The 19,461-nt window shown below is 55.5% G+C and overlaps 1 protein-coding gene across 1 annotated transcript; it reads left to right on the top strand.

Annotated features, from left to right (window-relative positions):
* Nucleotides 1-2,876: 2,876 nt before the first annotated feature.
* LOC133356596 (tripartite motif-containing protein 14-like) lies at nt 2,877-19,063 on the top strand. The gene is made up of 8 exons (XM_061574200.1): nt 2,877-3,098; nt 4,046-4,322; nt 10,031-10,126; nt 10,757-10,990; nt 11,809-11,831; nt 12,274-12,464; nt 15,018-15,194; nt 15,477-19,063. Exons 1-8 carry the CDS (start codon nt 2,890-2,892, stop codon nt 16,049-16,051), a joined length of 1,782 nt encoding a protein of 593 aa, XP_061430184.1. The 5' UTR covers nt 2,877-2,889; the 3' UTR covers nt 16,052-19,063.
* The last annotated feature ends 398 nt before the right edge of the window (nt 19,064-19,461 follow it).

The following is a 19,461-nucleotide window of genomic DNA, read 5'->3' as shown; positions in this document are numbered from 1 at the left end:
GGCGTCTGGATGATGCCGCACCTCCAGACGCCGTACAGCAAGGGAAGGGGACGTGCAATTCTATACAGAAAGGGCGGTCAGAGGCAGCGGAAAATAAGGAGGTCTTGGTACTGGGGTTGAACTGGGACAGGGGCTGACAGCACGGATGGCTGGGAAAAGAGAGTTCTCAACTAGAGAAGGCAGCAGGGGAGAACGGATGGGCGCCCACTGAGCCAAAGTGGACAGCACGTGAAGGAGAGTAGAGAGTGAAATAAGAGGGGAATAGGAGGAGAATTCGTAAAGGGGAGCAAATTGAGACAACAGGGGAGAGGTAGGAGAGTGCGTGGAGGGGAGTTTGGGTTGTGTGGCCACAATCACTACTGTAGCTTGTCTTTAATGTAGCTATTTGTGTCTCTATGAGTCTGTATGTAACTCTGTGTCTTGATGGGTTTAATAAATATAGTTCATAGTTTGGGTTGCATGGCCACAAGCGGCCTTACTAGGTAAGGCCCACTGAGCTATGTAGCTCCTTTTCAGAAGCGACCTGGCCACAAAAATGATAGCACAACGAAGTGGCTTATGTGGAAATTTATCGCAACCACATACTCTAAACGCGTGTTTATAAATGTGGGGGAAAAAACGGAGAATGAGCAGCAGGAGGAGTAAAGGTTGGGATCGAACCCAATCGCTTACACCAGGGGTGGGGAACGTCCGGCCCGCGTGCCGTATGAGGCCCGCGAAATCATCTGGTGTGGCCCTGCCAAGGCAACCGCAGGCGGGACTCGAAATTCAATCAATCTAGGAGCAAACCTGGAAAAGCAGTTGCGAGTAGCAACATTATCCAAGCCAGCTAACATCACACGTCTCACCAAAGAGAAGCAGTTCCAGCCCATCGCATTAGGGGTGAGTTAATTAAATGTTTGACCAAATATAGCAGGCTAATTTTTAAGTTGATAATTTTGTATGGCCCGCGAATGATGTTCTAAATATCCAAATGGCCCTTGGCAGATAAAAAGGTTCCCCACCCCTGGCGTTGTACACCAAGTCAGGCGCCAAGCCCATGCCAGCTAAAACCACACGAACTCTCTCCGCCTCTGCTAAGCCCTCTCCTCGTGGCCAGCAGCACACCCTCGACATTGGCATCTCGCTGCTCAACATTTTGCTGCCACACCACCTCTACATAACAATATGCTCTGTCACCCAGTCTACACAACAAAGACTAATTTCCTGGCAGCGATTTCAGCCGCATCATCTCTACATAACAAAAAGGCTCAGTCCCTTTCACACGCACCTTTACATCATCCGCAACTAGTTTACACAACAAAGGCTCATTCCTAACAGCGTGCTTCAGCCGCACCGAACCTCACAAAAATAATATCCAGAGCCTACCTTGGCTCCTCCCACCCTCAACCAGTATATATCAGAGGTGTGGACTCGAGTCATGTGACTTGGACTCGAGTCAGACTCGAGTCATGAATTTGATGACTTCAGACTCGACTTGGACTTGCATAACAATGACTTTGTCCCACCTCTGAGGTGTGGACTCGAGTCATGTGACTTGGACTCGAGTCAGACTCGAGTCATGAATTTGATGACTTCAGACTCGACTTGGACTTGCATAACAATGACTTTGTCCCACCTCTGGACTATATATATACAAATACTGTGTTCTTGGAATTTCTCTCACTTGATACAGCTATCGTGCTGTGACTGTTCCACCTGAAGACGGAAGCTTGTGTTGCCTCCGAAACGTCGTGATTTTTATTTTACTTTTATTAATTTAAAATTTTTACCTACGTGACTTTACCGAAAAAACCTAAGAACATGAATCCTTGCAGTCACGAAAGCTTCAAATCTAAAACAGAGACTAGTGCTTGACTGGGTAAACCTACGGGGTAGACCAGGGGTCGGGAACCTTTTTGACTGGGAGAGCCATAAAAGCCAAATATTTCTAAATATATTTCATTGAGAGCCATATAATATTTTTAACGTATAATAAATTAAATATGTCTTACTTTTAATGCGACTTCTGGTGCTGCATGGTTTTGCTGATGGCCTTGTAGTCTGGTTCGTACGTGGTGAGGTTGAGCTTCATGCAGGCGTTGAGGCCCCGTGACCCGTGAAATTTATCTTCAAAACTAATTTCTGTTCACTTTAAAATGACACAGTATTATTAAACAATATCACAAGTATTTTAAAATCAGTTCCAAACTGATTTTTTATTTTTTTATTATTATTTTTTTCAACTCAAAATTGTCTGGGAGCCATATGCCGTCACTGGAAGAGCCATATATGGCTCGCGAGCCATAGGTTCCCGACCGCTGGGGTAGACAGATCCCTAATAGCAGCGGAACCTTGTTCTAAAGTACATTTGAATTCGCATCCGATCATCTTTGCCACGATAATCGTGCGCAGGTTCACGCGTTTAGGTTTCAACTCTAGCCCGAGAAACGGGGTGATGGTGGTGGTGGCAGTAAATCGTGGACCAAGTAATAAATAAATAATCTTAGATTTTTTTTTTTTCGGTAAAGTCACGTAGGTAAAAAATAAAATTAATAAAAGTAAAATAAAAATAAAATAAAAATCACGACGTTTCGGAGGCAACACAAGCTTCCGTCTTCAGGTGGAACCGTCACAGCACGATAGCTGTATCAAGTAAATCAGAAATTCCACCTAAAGACGGAAGCTTGTGTTGCCTCCTAAACGTCGTGATTTTTTTTATTAATTTTTATTTTTTACCTACGTGACTTTACCGAAACAACCTAAGAACATGAACACTTGCAGTCACGAAAGCTTCAAATCTATAATTAATAAATAAATCGCGAGGATCGATTCCCGAATCGACGACGCGGCTGGAATCGCCGCCGGAGGGAATCGCCGTGGGGTCAGAGGGCACGTAAAACCAGCGCCATGGCGTCCACCAACACCACCTCGTCGTCGTTGTCGTCGGCCCGAGAGGAGCTGCTGTCGTGCCCCGTGTGCCTGGAGCTGTTCGCGATGCCCGTGGGGCTGGCGTGCGGACACACGTTCTGCAAGGCGTGCGTGGAGGCGCACTGGGCGAGCGGCGGGCAGTGCGAGGGGGGCGCCTTCACTTGCCCCGTGTGCTGCCGCGTCTACAGGTAACTGTTGCCTCAGGTAACTGCCCTGCCTACAGGTAACTACCCAGCCTACAGGTAACTACCCAGCCTACAGGTAACTACCCAGCCTACAGGTAACTGCCCTGCCTCAGATACTGCCCTCCCTAACACTGAACCCTATGGGACGCCTCAGCCTGGCTTTGTGCGTCCCAGTGGGTCTCAGTGGTTAACACTGAACCCTATGGGAGGTCTCAGCCTGGCTCTGTGCGTCCCAGTGGGTCTCAGTGGTTAACACTGAACCCTATGGGAGGTCTCAGCCTGGCTCTGTGCGTCCCAGTGGGGCTCAGTGGTTAACACTGAACCCTATGGGAGGTCTCAGCCTGGCTCTGTGCGTCTCAGTGGGTCTCAGTGGTTAACACAAACCCTATGGGAGGTCTCAGCCTGGCTCTGTGCGTCTCAGTGGGTCTCAGTGGTTAACACGAACCCTATGGGAGGTCTCAGCCTGGCTCTGTGCGTCTCAGTGGTTAACACTGAACCCTTTGGGAGGTCTCAGCCTGGCTCTGTGCGTCTCAGTGGGTCTCAGTGGTTAACATTGAACCCTATGGGAGGCCTCAGCCTGGCTCTGTGCGTCTCAGTGGTTAACACTGAACCCTATGGAAGGTCTCAGCCTGGCTCTGTGCATCTCAATGGTTAACACTGAACCCTATGGGAGCATTAGTCTACATCGTGATGGGTCTCTTGTGTATCTCAGTCTGTATGTGCTTTATGTGTCTCTATGCATCTCTGCGTATCTCTATGGATATCTGTGTATCTATGCATCTCTGTGTATCTCTATGGATATCTGTGTATCTATGGATCTCTGTGTGTCTATGGATCTCTGTGTACCTATATACATCTGTGTATCTCTGTGTCTTTTTGTATCTCGGAGTCGGCTTGGGGGGCGGGGGGAGACACAAAAAGACTGAGTCAGTTTTCCCCTACAACCACAGGCAGCAGCCCGAGCTGAGCAAGAACGTGCTGATTGCGCAGCTGGTGGAGGAGTTCCACGAAGCGCAGGAGATTGGCGAGTCCCTCGCTGTCCCCACCTCCTCCACCGCGGCGACCGCGGCCTCCCGCGACGTGCCGCGGTGCGGCGAGCACGGCAAGCCGCTCGAGTTCCACTGCCGCACGGACGGGACGCTGCTGTGCGCCGCCTGCATGCTGCTGGGGGGCAGGCACTGGGGCCACGGAGCCGTCGCCGTCGAGATGGAGCACCGCGCCCGGAGGGTGAGGACGGGGGGAGGGGGAGCAGCAGCAGCAGCTTGGAGACCTCCGGCAGAGGCGCGGGGGTTGCGGTGGGGTGGCTGGGTCGATAGTGGGTGGCTGGGTCGATAGTGGGGTGGCTGGGTCGATAGTGGGGTGGCTGGGTCGATAGTGGGGTGGCTGGGTCGATAGTGGGTGGCTGGGTCGATAGTGGGGTGGCTGGGTCGATAGTGGGTGGCTGGGTCGATAGTGGGGTGGCTGGGTCGATAGTGGGTGGCTGGGTCGATAGTGGGGTGGCTGGGTCGATAGTGGGTGGCTGGGTCGATAGTGGGGTGGCTGGGTCGATAGTGGGGTGGCTGGGTCGATAGTGGGGTGGCTGGGTCGATAGTGGGGTGGCTGGGTCGATAGTGGGTGGCTGGGTCGATAGTGGGGTGGCTGGGTCGATAGTGGGTGGCTGGGTCGATAGTGGGGTGGCTGGGTCGATAGTGGGTGGCTGGGTCGATAGTGGGGTGGCTGGGTCGATAGTGGGTGGCTGGGTCGATAGTGGGGTGGCTGGGTCGATAGTGGGTGGCTGGGTCGATAGTGAGGTGGCTGGGTCGATAGTGGGGTGGCTGGGTCGATAGTGGGTGGCTGGGTCGATAGTGGGGTGGCTGGGTCGATAGTGGGTGGCTGGGTCGATAGTGGGGTGGCTGGGTCGATAGTGGGGTGGCTGGGTCGATAGTGGGGTGGCTGGGTCGATAGTGGGGTGGCTGGGTCGATAGTGGGGTGGCTGGGTCGATAGTGGGGTGGCTGGGTCGATAGTGGGGTGGCTGGGTCGATAGTGGGTGGCTGGGTCGATAGTGGGGTGGCTGGGTCGATAGTGGGGTGCTGGGTCGATAGTGGGGTGGCTGGGTCGATAGTGGGGTGGCTGGGTCGATAGTGGGTGGCTGGGTCGATAGTGGGGTGGCTGGGTCGATAGTGGGGTGGCTGGGTCGATAGTGGGGTGGCTGGGTCGATAGTGGGGTGGCTGGGTCGATAGTGGGGTGGCTGGGTCGATAGTGGGGTGGCTGGGTCGATAGTGGGTGGCTGGGTCGATAGTGGGGTGGCTGGGTCGATAGTGGGTGGCTGGGTCGATAGTGGGGTGGCTGGGTCGATAGTGGGGTGGCTGGGTCGATAGTGGGGTGGCTGGGTCGATAGTGGGGTGGCTGGGTCGATAGTGGGGTGGCTGGGTCGATAGTGGGGTGGCTGGGTCGATAGTGGAGTGGCTGGGTCGATAGTGGGGTGGCTGGGTCGATAGTGGGGTGGCTGGGTCGATAGTGGGGTGGCTGGGTCGATAGTGGGTGGCTGGGTCGATAGTGGGGTGGCTGGGTCGATAGTGGGGTGGCTGGGTCGATAGTGGGTGGCTGGGTCGATAGTGGGGTGGCTGGGTCGATAGTGGGGTGGCTGGGTCGATAGTGGGGTGGCTGGTCGATAGTGGGTGGCGATAGTGGGTGGCTGGGTCGATAGTGGAGTGGCTGGGTCGATAGTGGGGTGGCTGGGTCGATAGTGGGGTGGCTGGGTCGATAGGGGTGGCTGGGTCGATAGTGGAGTGGCTGGGTCGATAGTGGGGTGGCTGGGTCGATAGTGGGTGGCTGGGTCGATAGTGGGGTGGCTGGGTCGATAGTGGGGTGGCTGGGTCGATAGTGGGGTGGCTGGGTCGATAGTGGGGTGGCTGGGTCGATAGTGGGGTGGCTGGGTCGATAGTGGGGTGGCTGGGTCGATAGTGGAGTGGCTGGGTCGATAGTGGGGTGGCTGGGTCGATAGTGGGGTGGCTGGGTCGATAGGGGGTGGCTGGGTCGATAGTGGGGTGGCTGGGTCGATAGTGGGTGGCTGGGTCGATAGTGGGGTGGCTGGGTCGATAGTGGGTGGCTGGGTCGATAGTGGGGTGGCTGGGTCGATAGTGGGGTGGCTGGGTCGATAGTGGGGTGGCTGGGTCGATAGTGGGGTGGCTGGGTCGATAGTGGGGTGGCTGGGTCGATAGTGGGGTGGCTGGGTCGATAGTGGGGTGGCTGGGTCGATAGTGGGGTGGCTGGGTCGATAGTGGGGTGGCTGGGTCGATAGTGGGGTGGCTGGGTCGATAGTGGGTGGCTGGGTCGATAGTGGGTGGCTGGGTCGATAGTGGGGTGGCTGGGTCGATAGTGGGGTGGCTGGGTCGATAGTGGGTGGCTGGGTCGATAGTGGGGTGGCTGGGTCGATAGTGGGGTGGCTGGGTCGATAGTGGGGTGGCTGGGGTCGATAGTGGGGTGGCTGGGTCGATAGTGGGTGGCTGGGTCGATAGTGGGGTGGCTGGGTCGATAGTGGGTGGCTGGGTCGATAGTGGGTGGCTGGGTCGATAGTGGGTGGCTGGGTCGATAGTGGGGTGGCTGGGTCGATAGTGGGTGGCTGGGTCGATAGTGGGGTGGCTGGGTCGATAGTGGGTGGCTGGGTCGATAGTGGGGTGGCTGGGTCGATAGTGGGGTGGCTGGGTCGATAGTGGGGTGGCTGGGTCGATAGTGGGGTGGCTGGGTCGATAGTGGAGTGGCTGGGTCGATAGTGGGGTGGCTGGGTCGATAGTGGGGTGGCTGGGTCGATAGTGGGGTGGCTGGGTCGATAGTGGGGTGGCTGGGTCGATAGTGGGGTGGCTGGGTCGATAGTGGGTGGCTGGGTCGATAGTGGGGTGGCTGGGTCGATAGTGGGGTGGCTGGGTCGATAGTGGGGTGGCTGGGTCGATAGTGGGGTGGCTGGGTCGATAGTGGGGTGGCTGGGTCGATAGTGGGGTGGCTGGGTCGATAGTGGGGTGGCTGGGTCGATAGTGGGTGGCTGGGTCGATAGTGGGGTGGCTGGGTCGATAGTGGGGTGGCTGGGTCGATAGTGGGGTGGCTGGGTCGATAGTGGGTGGCTGGGTCGATAGTGAGGTGGCTGGGTCGATAGTGGGGTGGCTGGGTCGATAGTGGGGTGGCTGGGTCGATAGTGGGTGGCTGGGTCGATAGTGGGGTGGCTGGGTCGATAGTGGGGTGGCTGGGTCGATAGTGGGTGGCTGGGTCGATAGGGGGTGGCTGGGTCGATAGTGGGGTGGCTGGGTCGATAGTGGGGTGGCTGGGTCGATAGTGGGGTGGCTGGGTCGATAGTGGGTGGCTGGGTCGATAGTGGGGTGGCTGGGTCGATAGTGGGGTGGCTGGGTCGATAGTGGGTGGCTGGGTCGATAGTGGGGTGGCTGGGTCGATAGTGGGGTGGCTGGGTCGATAGTGGGGTGGCTGGGTCGATAGTGGGGTGGCTGGGTCGATAGTGGGGTGGCTGGGTCGATAGTGGGTGGCTGGGTCGATAGTGGGTGGCTGGGTCGATAGTGGGTGGCTGGGTCGATAGTGGGGTGGCTGGGTCGATAGTGGGGTGGCTGGGTCGATAGTGGGTGGCTGGGTCGAAAGTGGGGTGGCTGGGTCGATAGTGGGGTGGCTGGGTCGATAGTGGGGTGGCTGGGTCGATAGTGGGGTGGCTGGGTCGATAGTGGGGTGGCTGGGTCGATAGTGGGTGGCTGGGTCGATAGTGGGTGGCTGGGTCGATAGTGGTCGATAGGGGGCTGGGTCGATAGTGAGGTGGCTGGGTCGATAGTGGGGTGGCTGGGTCTATAGTGGGTGGGCTGGGTCGATAGTGGGTGGCTGGGTCGATAGTGGGGTGGCTGGTCGATAGTGGGTGCTGGGTCGATAGTGGGGTGGCTGGGTCGATAGTGGGGTGGCTGGGTCGATAGTGGGGTGGCTGGGTCGATAGTGGGTGGCTGGGTCGATAGTGGGGTGGCTGGGTCGATAGTGGAGTGGCTGGGTCGATAGTGGGGGTGGCGGGTCGTAGTGGGGTGCTGGGTCGATAGTGGGTGGCTGGGGTCGATAGTGGGGTGGCTGGGTCGATAGTGGAGGCTGGTCTATAGTGGGTGCTGGGTCAGATAGTGGGGTTGGTCTAGGGCTGGGTCGATAGTGGGGTGGCTGGGTCGATAGTGGGGTGGCTGGGTCGATAGTGGGGTGGCTGGGTCGATAGTGGGGTGGCTGGGTCGATAGTGGGGTGGCTGGGTCGATAGTGGGGTGGCTGGGTCGATAGTGGAGTGGCTGGGTCGATAGTGGGGTGGCTGGGTCGATAGTGGGGTGGCTGGGTCGATAGTGGGTGGCTGGGTCGATAGTGGGTGGCTGGGTCGATAGTGAGGTGGCTGGGTCGATAGTGGGGTGGCTGGGTCGATAGTGAGGTGGCTGGGTCGATAGTGGGGTGGCTGGGTCGATAGTGAGGTGGCTGGGTCGATAGTGGGTGGCTGGGTCGATAGTGGGGTGGCTGGGTCGATAGTGGGGTGGCTGGGTCGATAGTGGGGGCTGGGTCGATAGTGGGTGGCTGGGTCGATAGTGAGGTGGCTGGGTCGATAGTGGGTGGCTGGGTCGATAGTGGGTGGCTGGGTCGATAGTGAGGTGGCTGGGTCGATAGTGGGGTGGCTGGGTCGATAGTGGGTGGCTGGGTCGATAGTGGGTGGCTGGGTCGATAGTGGGGTGGCTGGGTCGATAGTGGGGTGGCTGGGTCGATAGTGGGGTGGCTGGGTCGATAGTGGGGTGGCTGGGTCGATAGTGGGGTGGCTGGGTCGATAGTGGGGTGGCTGGGTCGATAGTGGGTGGCTGGGTCGATAGTGGGGTGGCTGGGTCGATAGTGGGGTGGCTGGGTCGATAGTGGGGTGGCTGGGTCGATAGTGGGGTGGCTGGGTCGATAGTGGGTGGCTGGGTCGATAGTGGGGTGGCTGGGTCGATAGTGGGGTGGCTGGGTCGATAGTGAGGCGGCTGGGTCGATAGTGAGGCGGCTGGGTCGATAGTGAGGCGGCTGGGTCGATAGTGGGGTGGGGTTAGGGATAGAGCCGCTACTGGTGGTTGTCTCTCTCTCTGTCCCCCCTTCTCCCCGTGCCCAATCACGTTTTCCATCTTTCTCCCTCCTCGCACCCTACCGCTGGGGTAAACTTCCCCTGGACGTTAACCTCTTCTCCACCGCCCAATCCATTCTTCTTTCCTTCCCTCACCCCTCCACTCTGTCCGATAGCCCCTTTGTGACCCCACGTGCCCTGTGTTACAGGCACCCATTCCTCAACCATTGCACGCCCCTGCCATCTAAATCACGTTTAAACTCTCTCTAAATATAAAATAAGAGATAGTGGTCGGTTGGCTGGTCGGTTAGGGTTAAGGGTATACCCAGTATGAGTGTTTACATTTATAAAAGTGAATAGCAGCGTTCAAGCAGTGATTTACGCAACGATACACGCAGTGTTCCTGCGCAGGGATCAGTGCCAATGCAGGAAGCATGTGGACTACTGGTGGGCGTTATACACCAGTTCAATCCCAGTGTATCATCTTACACTTCTTTCCACTGCACAACCGAGCCACGCGGGGGCCGGGCCGAGCCAGCCAAGGCACAGCTCAGTAGGCGCCAGGTTTTTCTACTGCAGAACCAGAGCCATGCCGCTGATGTTACACGCAGTGGGACTGAATCGAAATGCTCATAGATGTGGTAACACACAGTCCTGCCAATGCACCGACCGACGTCACACACAGTGGACGTGTCATGAGCCCCGCCCTCGGCCCTGCTTGGCCCCGAGCCGGCTTGAGACGTCTTGCGAGGCCAGCGTAGCGCGGTTTGGTTCCCGCACGGAACATAGCGAGTGGGAAAACCACTCGCGCTGACTCGGAATGTGCCAGTATCAAAAAAGGTTATCGCTCTCCTTTCAGGAGCAACTCGACCATTTCAAGCAAAGGCTGCAGGAGGAAGAACGGAAAAAGACCTCCATAATGAGCATCCTGGAGGGAACCATTCACTCGGTGTTGGTGAGAACTCCCCGTCGGACGCCTGCACCGTGTCAGACTCGCATTTGGGACGCTTTGAAGGATGTGGGGTATCGTGAATGTGGGGAATCGTGAATTGGCCTCTTGATAAGGGAGAAATGGGAGAAATGGACGTACTTGGATAAAATGACTTGCTTGTCTAGTTGGTAATGGTAGAGCGAGAACTAGTGTCCAGTTGGCTAGTTGCTGAGGGGTAGAGCTAGTTGAATGGTTGACTAGTTAGGGGTAGGGATAGAGCTCGTATGAGTGTTTGATTGGTTAGGGGTAGAGCCAGTACGAGTGTGGTTGACGAGTTGGTTGGGGGTAGAGCTAGTACGAGTGTCTGGTTAGCTAGTTTGTTAGGTTTCGATTTAAAGCTTTCGTGACTGCAAGGATTCATCTTCTTGGTTCTTTCGGTAAAGTCACGTAGAAGGAAAATAATAAAATAATAAAAATAAAACATTATTTTATAATATTTTATTTTTATTCTTTTATTATTTTCCTTCTACGTGACTTTACCGAAAGAACCAAGAAGATAGTTTGTTAATGTTAAGGGTAGAGCTAGTACGAGTATCTGATTGGCTAGTGGTGGAGCCGAGTCCACAATGACGACGCCCTCAACCCTCCTCCCAGGGAGCCGCGGAGGAGGTGAAGGCGCGACTGATGGGCGGCTACGACGAGCTCCTGCGTTTGATCTCCAAGGAGAAGGCGGCAGCGATGAGATCCGTGGACGAGGAGTGCCGGTCCCAGCTCTCTGAGATCCACGAGCAGGTGGAGCGCTGCAGCGAGACACTGGGCAGACTGCAGGAGGCGCTGAGCGCCATCTACAGCCTGGACGACACGCGGGAGCACGTGGCTTTCCTCGAGGTGCGGACGCCCCGAGCGGAGTCGCTTCAGTCCCAAGCTCCCTGTGTGTGCCGTGTGCCCGCTGGTCCAATAAAGTCAACGGTGACTTTCCCGCTCAAGTGAGCGTCGGGGAGGGCAGTGCTCTTTTTCCTGTTCACGACGCTGCAGAGACAGCAGTGCACATTCCACTTCCCTGTGGTCGGGGACGAGTCTGTCCATAAGACATCCACTGTTGACCTCCCCGCAAAGTGCTACTGAATTTATCAACCCGGGAGGGAGGGATGGTGATGGGCTGAGCGAACCGCCAACCAGGATTTGAAATCACAGCCTTACGATTGCGATCAGCTCGCTTTGCTGCTGCGCCTGCCTTGCTATGCGCTGGGTTGCCGTTATGTGGCGATCCTCTTATATACGAGGACATGTACAACCTGAGGCCTACGGTAAACGGATGATACTGAAAACTTTATCGGCAATGATAATGGCGATACGACCCGTATCGTAAAGATCCAATACGGACAAAACTTTCGTCTAAAGTTGTGATACATCGTTGACCCCGAGGGTCACATGACCCCACTCCTTCACCACGCGTGCGTCGTTGCTCGTGAACTCGAGCCGTGCGGCAGTATTTCCGTGCGTATTATCCCGCGCTAGATTTGAGATGTCGTACGAAGCTCGCGCGTGTAAACAGCGTCGCACGCGCGCAGCTCAAGTGAAGTGCGGGTGGCAAGGCGACCGCTTTGCTCTAAAATTTGCCCCGCATGTGTTTGCCCGCCTCACACAAACAACACGTTTACTTCAATTAAGGCTGTTATATGTGTGTGTGTGTGCGTGTGTTCCAGGGCTGCATTCTAAACTGGGAAAGGTAGGTCCCACATTCTTCCGTTACTCGACTTCTGCATGGGTGAATTCATTTTACAAGATCGTATTTTGTCAATGCCGGATCTTTTACGCTTTCCGACCAAGGTTTAAAAATGTTAATGCTTTACCTATGTCCATGTGTCTGTCCGTAGCAGAGAGGATTACGGACTTTCCCTGTAGAAAACTGACAACATTGTTTAGAGGGCTGCCAAAAAAGCAGTAGTAAAAGGATTTTTGGTCATGGCCGAGGAACGTGCTCCCGACCCTGCACCCCCTCCCGTTTCTGGTCATGTCATTACATTTGATATCATCTCGTGTGGCTTGAAACGTAACGTTACCACAGCTTAATCGAACACTTCCAATCGTTTCAAGCGTTACAGAATCCATGCGTATGCGTGTAAATTTTCTTCTTCGTTCCATCACCGATGTGTGCCGTTGCCGTGCAGCTTCACGAGCTTGGGGAGTGAATGCGCGGAGCTCCCACCCAGCCCGGTGCTGGGCTCTGTGACCGCGGCCCCTTTGCAGGAGCGAGTGGACGAGCTGCTCCGCTTGTTCGCCCACGGAAAACCCCAGCCTCCCACAGGAGGAGGACCTGACGCTGAAGAATCAATTCTGCCTCCATTCACGGCCACGCAGGGTAACAGCGTCATCACCGCCTTCATTCACAGTCACGCAGGGTGACAGCGTCATCACCACCTCCATTCACAGTCACGCAGGGTGACAGCGTCATCACCACCTCCATTCACAACCACGCAGGGTGACAGCGTCATCACCACCTCCATTCACAACCACGCAGGGTGACAGCCTCATCACCACCTCCATTCACAGTCACGCAGGGTGACAGCCTCATCACCACCTCCATTCACAGTCACGCAGGGTGACAGCCTCATCACCACCTCCATTCACAACCACGCAGGGTGACAGCGTCATCACCACCTCCATTCACAGTCACGCAGGGTGACAGCCTCATCACCACCTCCATTCACAGTCACGCAGGGTGACAGCCTCATCACCAGCTCCACTCACAGTCACGCAGGGTGACAGCCTCATCACCACCTCCATTCACAACCACGCAGGGTGACAGCGTCATCACCACCTCCATTCACAACCACGCAGGGTGACAGCATCATCACCACCTCCATTCACAGCCACGCAGGGTGACAGCGTCATCACCACCTCCATTCACAGCCACGCAGGGTGACAGCGTCATCACCACCTCCATTCACAGCCACGCAGGGTGACAGCGTCATCACCACCTACATTCACAGTCACGCAGGGTGACAGCGTCATCACCACCTCCATTCACAGTCACGCAGGGTGACAGCCTCATCACCACCTCCATTCACAGTCACGCAGGGTGACAGCCTCATCACCACCTCCATTCACACCCACGCAGGGTGACAGCGTCATCACCACCTCCATTCACAGCCACGCAGGGTGACAGCCTCATCACCACCTCCATTCACACCCACGCAGGGTGACAGCGTCATCACCACCTCCATTCACACCCACGCAGGGTGGCAGCGTCATCACCACCTCCATTCACACCCACGCAGGGTGACAGCGTCATCACCACCTCCATTCACAGTCACGCAGGGTGACAGCGTCATCACCACCTCCATTCACAGCCACGCAGGGTGACAGCGTCATCACCACCTCCATTCACAGCCACGCAGGGTGACAGCCTCATCACCACCTCCATTCACAGCCACGCAGGGTGACAGCATCATCACCACCTCCATTCACAGCCACGCAGGGTGACAGCGTCATCACCACCTCCATTCACAGCCACGCAGGGTGACAGCGTCATCACCACCTCCATTCACAGCCACGCAGGGTGACAGCGTCACCACCACCCTCCATTCACAGCCACGCAGGCTGACAGCCTCATCACCACCCTCCATTCACAGCCACGCAGGCTGACAGCCTCATCACCACCCTCCATTCACAGCCACGCAGGGTGACAGCGTCATCACCACCTCCATTCACAGCCACGCAGGGTGACAGCGTCATCACCAACCCCATTCACAGCCACGCAGGGTGACAGCGTCATCACCACCTCCATTCACAGCCACGCAGGGTGACAGCATCATCACCACCTCCATTCACAGCCACGCAGGGTGACAGCATCATCACCACCTCCATTCACAGTCACACAGGGTGACAGCCTCATCACCACCTCCATTCACAGCCACGCAGGGTGACAGCGTCATCACCACCTCCATTCACAGCCACGCAGGGTGACAGCGTCATCACCACCTCCATTCACAGCCACACAGGGTGACAGCGTCATCACCACCTCCATTCACAGTCACGCAGGGTGACAGCGTCATCACCACCTCCATTCACAGCCACGCAGGGTGACAGCGTCACCACCACCTCCATTCACAGCCACACAGGGTGACAGCGTCATCACCACCTCCATTCACACCCACGCAGGGTGACAGCGTCATCACCAACCTCCATTCACAGCCACGCAGGGTGACAGCCTCATCACCACCTCCATTCACAGCCACGCAGGGTGACAGCGTCATCACCACCTCCATTCACAGCCACGCAGGGCGACAGCCTCATCACCACCTCCATTCACAGCCACACAGGGTGACAGCGTCATCACCACCTCCATTCACAGCCACGCAGGGTGACAGCCTCATCACCACCTCCATTCACAGTCACGCAGGGTGACAGCGTCATCACCAACCTCCATTCACAGCCACACAGGGTGACAGCGTCATCACCACCTCCATTCACAGCCACGCAGGGTGACAGCCTCATCACCACCTCCATTCACAGTCACGCAGGGTGACAGCCTCATCACTACCTCCATTCACATTCACGCAGGGTGACAGCCTCATCACCACCTCCATTCACAGTCACACAGGGTGACAGCGTCACCACCACCTCCATTCACATTCACGCAGGGTGACAGCCTCATCACCACCTCCATTCACATTCACGCAGGGTGACAGCGTCACCACCACCTCCATTCACATTCACGCAGGGTGACAGCGTCATCACCACCTCCATTCACAGTCACGCAGGGTGACAGCGTCATCACCACCTCCATTCACAGTCACGCAGGGTGACAGCGTCATCACCACCTCCATTCACAACCACGCAGGGTGACAGCCTCATCACCACCCCAATTCACAGTCACGCAGAGTGACAGTATCACTGTCTCTATTCACAGCCACCCAGGCTGACTCTGATGACCGCGCGGAGGAAGTGAGACCTCCGCAGCCCCCGAGCAATACCACGACGCGTACGAAAGAGACGGAAGACTGGAATCTGTTCGGTTTCCTGCACCGCATGTTTTTCGGACAAGCGACACCAAGCGGACCCAGCTACGCGGAGCTGGTTTGCAGCTGTACGTCACAGCGCACAACTCATGTACATTAAAGTGGTTACGTATTTAATAAAATTCATAATAATACATTTAGAATATGTAATGTGCATAGTTTATGTTTACTGTCGGGGAGAAAATTTATCAGAGGGCTGGGAAACGTTAAGAAATGTTTGTCCTACCCTGGAGGTGATTGGTGATAGTGCAGTCCCGGGGATAAAATGAAGTGCAGAGCCATGGAATTCACCCTGAAATCGCACCCCGACTGTTGTCATCATCGCCGCGTGTTGCGTTCTTAACCTGCAGACAGCCACACGCCGACCCTCAACCCCAACTCGGCCCACCCTCGCCTGCGCATCTCCGGCGACCGCCTGACGGTGCGCATCACCTGGCCTGCGCAGCAGCATCTCGCCGACCACCCGGACCGTTTTGACGGCTGGTACCAAGCGCTGGGCTCCGAGGGCGTCTCGTCGGGGCGAGGGTACTGGGAGGTGGACGTGAGCTCTGCCGGCTGGTGCTGCGTGGGGGTGGCTTACGGGTCGATAGCGCGCAAGGGTCACGGGGAGGAGTGCTGGCTGGGTCACAACGGCACCTCGTGGGGCCTGTACATACGCGGGAACGAGGTGACGGCCCAGCGCAGGGGGATGGAGTTCCCGGTGACGAGAGTAAGTGGGGGGGCGGGGGGCTCTCTCCGTAGGGTCGGGGTCTACGTGGACTTCGATGGGGGGCTCCTGTCGTTCTACAGTGCCGGGATGACGGAACCGCTCCACACCTTTCACCACAAATTCACCCGTCCCCTCCTGCCGGCGTTCGGCCTCTATGACTTGTTTGTGCTCGACGCCAACGTCGACAATTCCCTGTCAATCGTCGAGCTCGAGTGAAACATTGAGCGGGGCCGTTCACCGAAGGGAAACCGACTGTCCCAGATGTCCTAGGACACATGGTTTGATCTGCGGCGTACTGGAGAATAGGTGAGATTTGACTTAAAACCAAAGATTGCACTATGCAATCCTGTGCTCATCAGACTGTAGAAATTATTCGGCAAATATCGGCAGAGCTGTGCAGGATGGCGGGAGGGCCTGAGACCAGCATTGAGAGGTCCCCACGAGTCCGGCGACCGAGGGCAAGACCTACGGAGTGGACGGTGACAGGAGACTGTTGGGCTCTCGCGTGTTTCCTGTGCAGCAGCTGTACGGTCTGGCGGAGGGTGGAGAGCGGCGGCGATGAGGAGTGCCGGTCGCCACGGTGACCCGGCAATCCTAAATCTTGACAAGGGACCATTTTTTAAATCTTGAAACACTTGTTTCTAATGTTAGCACGCTCGGCCAATAGTTGTCTTTCCAGTAGTGCTGGGTAGTCCACACGTATAGGCCTTGTGTGATCCAAGTTTAGTGTTGGCCGGCGACGCGGCCCAGCAGTTGCGCATTCGCCGCTCATTGCAGAGGTTCACGGTTCGAACCCAACGGCCACCCTGGTTATGATTGTGGCGGCGGTTAATTAAACATGGTAAAGCTACTCGGCGTCTGCTTCACTCGCAGTTGGCGTTAAAAAGATTCCCTGATGCCGTTCGCAAGCGTAGGCCATCGTGTGCTGGCGTTACGGTCTAAATTTTGGCTTATTCAGAAATGACTCAAATGGGACTTATACATGGCAAACATTGCTCCCTCACTGCCAGACTGATATCTGCTCTCAGGCCAGGTGCTGAGTCTCATTGTGCCCACAGGGACAGCTGCCGCTGGGGGGAGTGTTCCCTTTCTCAATTGTTTGAGATGAGATGCAATGTAAAGTGCTCCCAGAAGCCCCAGCGTCCTGGGCGCTGTATCAAAACCACATTATTGTTGACTCGTGTGTGGCCTGTTAAAGCTGGTTAAGTACCCTTCAGCCGTGTGTCTGACGGAGGGCAGCGGCAGGAGGGGGGAGGGGACACCCGATCGGGCGAGACGCAGCGGGAGGAATGCGGCGACACAGAGGCTCCCTGTTCTCCACACAGGTGACTCCGCGAGGAGCCAGGGTCTCGGGTTTCCCGGGCGCCCCCCCCCTCCACACGCCGCTCGGCACCAAATCGCTGTCACCACCCACGGCCGGGCACCCCCCCCACCTCCGCCTCTGTATCCCACTTGCCACCGATCTTCAAGTCACCTTCGACGCAGTTAGAACTCAAACGAGCCTGGTGCGGTGCCCGTCTCCTGGCCACTGCCCTGAGCCGGTGGTGCAATGTCCACGTGGCAGGGGCGAGGGGGTGTCCGTAGGACAAGCCACTGTCGGCTTTATTGACCCCATAGGGATGATGGGCTGAGTTGACTTTTGACCAAAGACTGCAGTGTCCAAACAACACTCACCACCCACTACACTGCAGGTCACCTCGCTTCTCTTTCTGCTTCAGCCCTCACACTGCACCACTTCGGAATTCCCTCTCCCATCATCGTCATCTCTTTTCCCAAGCTCTTGATAACAATCTTGCTCACTTTAAGAAGCTTGTCAATTATATTTTACATCTTTGATACTCTTGCTCTTTGTTGCTGGCCGCTTCGCGTTTGTGGGCCTGTGCTCAACAAATCTAAAAGATATATGTTAAACAACTAAGAGTTCGGGTCAGGCCATGGGCATTCACAGCCGTTGTACGTGCACCACCACTCATGTCTTTCTCATTGTGTCCTAGGCCCAGCGCCGAGTGATCATGGTTTGGCAGGTCCACAATTTCGGGCGTACATTTTAGACACTTTTTAAAGACGTGGATAATCCTTTGTGTAATCATGGCCTTTGGACCATGAAGTAAAACGCCCTCTCGTCCTGGGCTCCTTCAACGGAGGAGGAGGAATATCAATGCGACACGACCTGTCTGGCTCCTGAAGTCCCTCTTGTGCCAGCAGACCTCCACGATCGTGGTGGTGCATTAAATTTTGTGTGTCCATCAGACAATTGACTTATCCATCAATAAGCCATATTTTCTAAAACATGTAAATAATTGCCTTCAAATTGTTACCTCGTGCATTGTTGGGATTGTTCTAAAGTGGTGCCCTAATTTGTGTAATTACCCATTTGTAAACCGTATCGGATGGCTGACTTGCGTTGGCGAGCTGCCATGTCAAGAATGACCAGGGACCACCAAGCGCATGCGTCGAGTGAAGAGCTGCCTTTGACGTGACGACTATCCCTCTTATTCCGCTCGTTTACCCAGGAAAGCCTCGGTGAGTCTCGAGACTTATTTTCAGGAGGTTCCTGCCAAGCTTTCGCAGTCGTGGGCGGGGGGGGGGGGGGCGATGCTACTGTGAAATCCCAATCGAGTAAATTTCAAGTAATTTTTCACCATTGAGCCAATATCACTTTAAATTTCAATTTACAGCTTTCGTGACTACAGGGATTCATCTTCTCGGTTCTTTCGGTAAAGTCACGTAGAAGGGAAATAATAAAATAATAAAAATTCAATACAATTCTACGTGACTTTACCGAAAGAACCAAGAAGACCAATAGCACTTAGGTTGTATTGTTTTAATTGTGGGAATATCTGGAGACCCTTGCATAACAGGGGGAGAGCTACAGACTCCAGGCAGAAATGCGCTGGAGTCCGGGATCGAACCCAGGCTCTTGTTACTGTGAGGCACGAGTGTTACCACTGTGCCAGCGATACGGGTTGCACTGTGTGGGTTTCTCGCCTTGGGGAGGGACACCCATGCAGAGCAACGCGATGAGAACTACAAACTCCACACAGGCGCTCGAGCTTGGGTTGATCACAAACTCTGTTTCCCTTCTGGTTCCCCAAGTAGGAACCCGCGCCCCCTCCTGAAAAATACCTCGAGATTTAGTGACGCTTGAGGTAAAGATATCAATGGCAAAGCTTGTGTAATGTGTTTATTCACTCAAATTACGATTGCAATAAAGTTTAATTCACAAAACGTGGAATGAGCCATCTGTGCCCTACTTACTGTACTCAAGTTTTCCTGCAGAAAATGTTATTTTTGATCATTACCCATCCATCCTTAGTCACAGCAGTATGCCTGTCAATCCCTTATCAGTGCCTACCGTATTACAGACCAATTCAGACCTTATTGGTCATCCCGTGCCCTTATGAATCTCAACGATCACAAAGTCCCATCACAAGAGAGAAACAAATAGACACAATTTCCCTGTACAAGAATACGGGTAAACCATATGGGTTGACAGGTATGCAGCAGCGACACAGGCACGTGTACACGAGATTCGCAGGTACAGTGATGATAGCGGGGGATGAGATGGAGCACTCCTGCCAGAGCCCATGGGGGGGGGGGGGGGGGTTTGTCATCGATGATGATTA

Source organism: Lethenteron reissneri, chromosome 54 (genome assembly GCF_015708825.2).
Source record: "Lethenteron reissneri isolate LAM-NWPU_2019-01 chromosome 54, ASM1570882v1, whole genome shotgun sequence".
Taxonomy (NCBI): domain Eukaryota; kingdom Metazoa; phylum Chordata; class Hyperoartia; order Petromyzontiformes; family Petromyzontidae; genus Lethenteron; species Lethenteron reissneri.
Note: the sequence above shows the minus strand (reverse complement) of the source record. Positions and strands in the feature narration are given on the sequence as shown.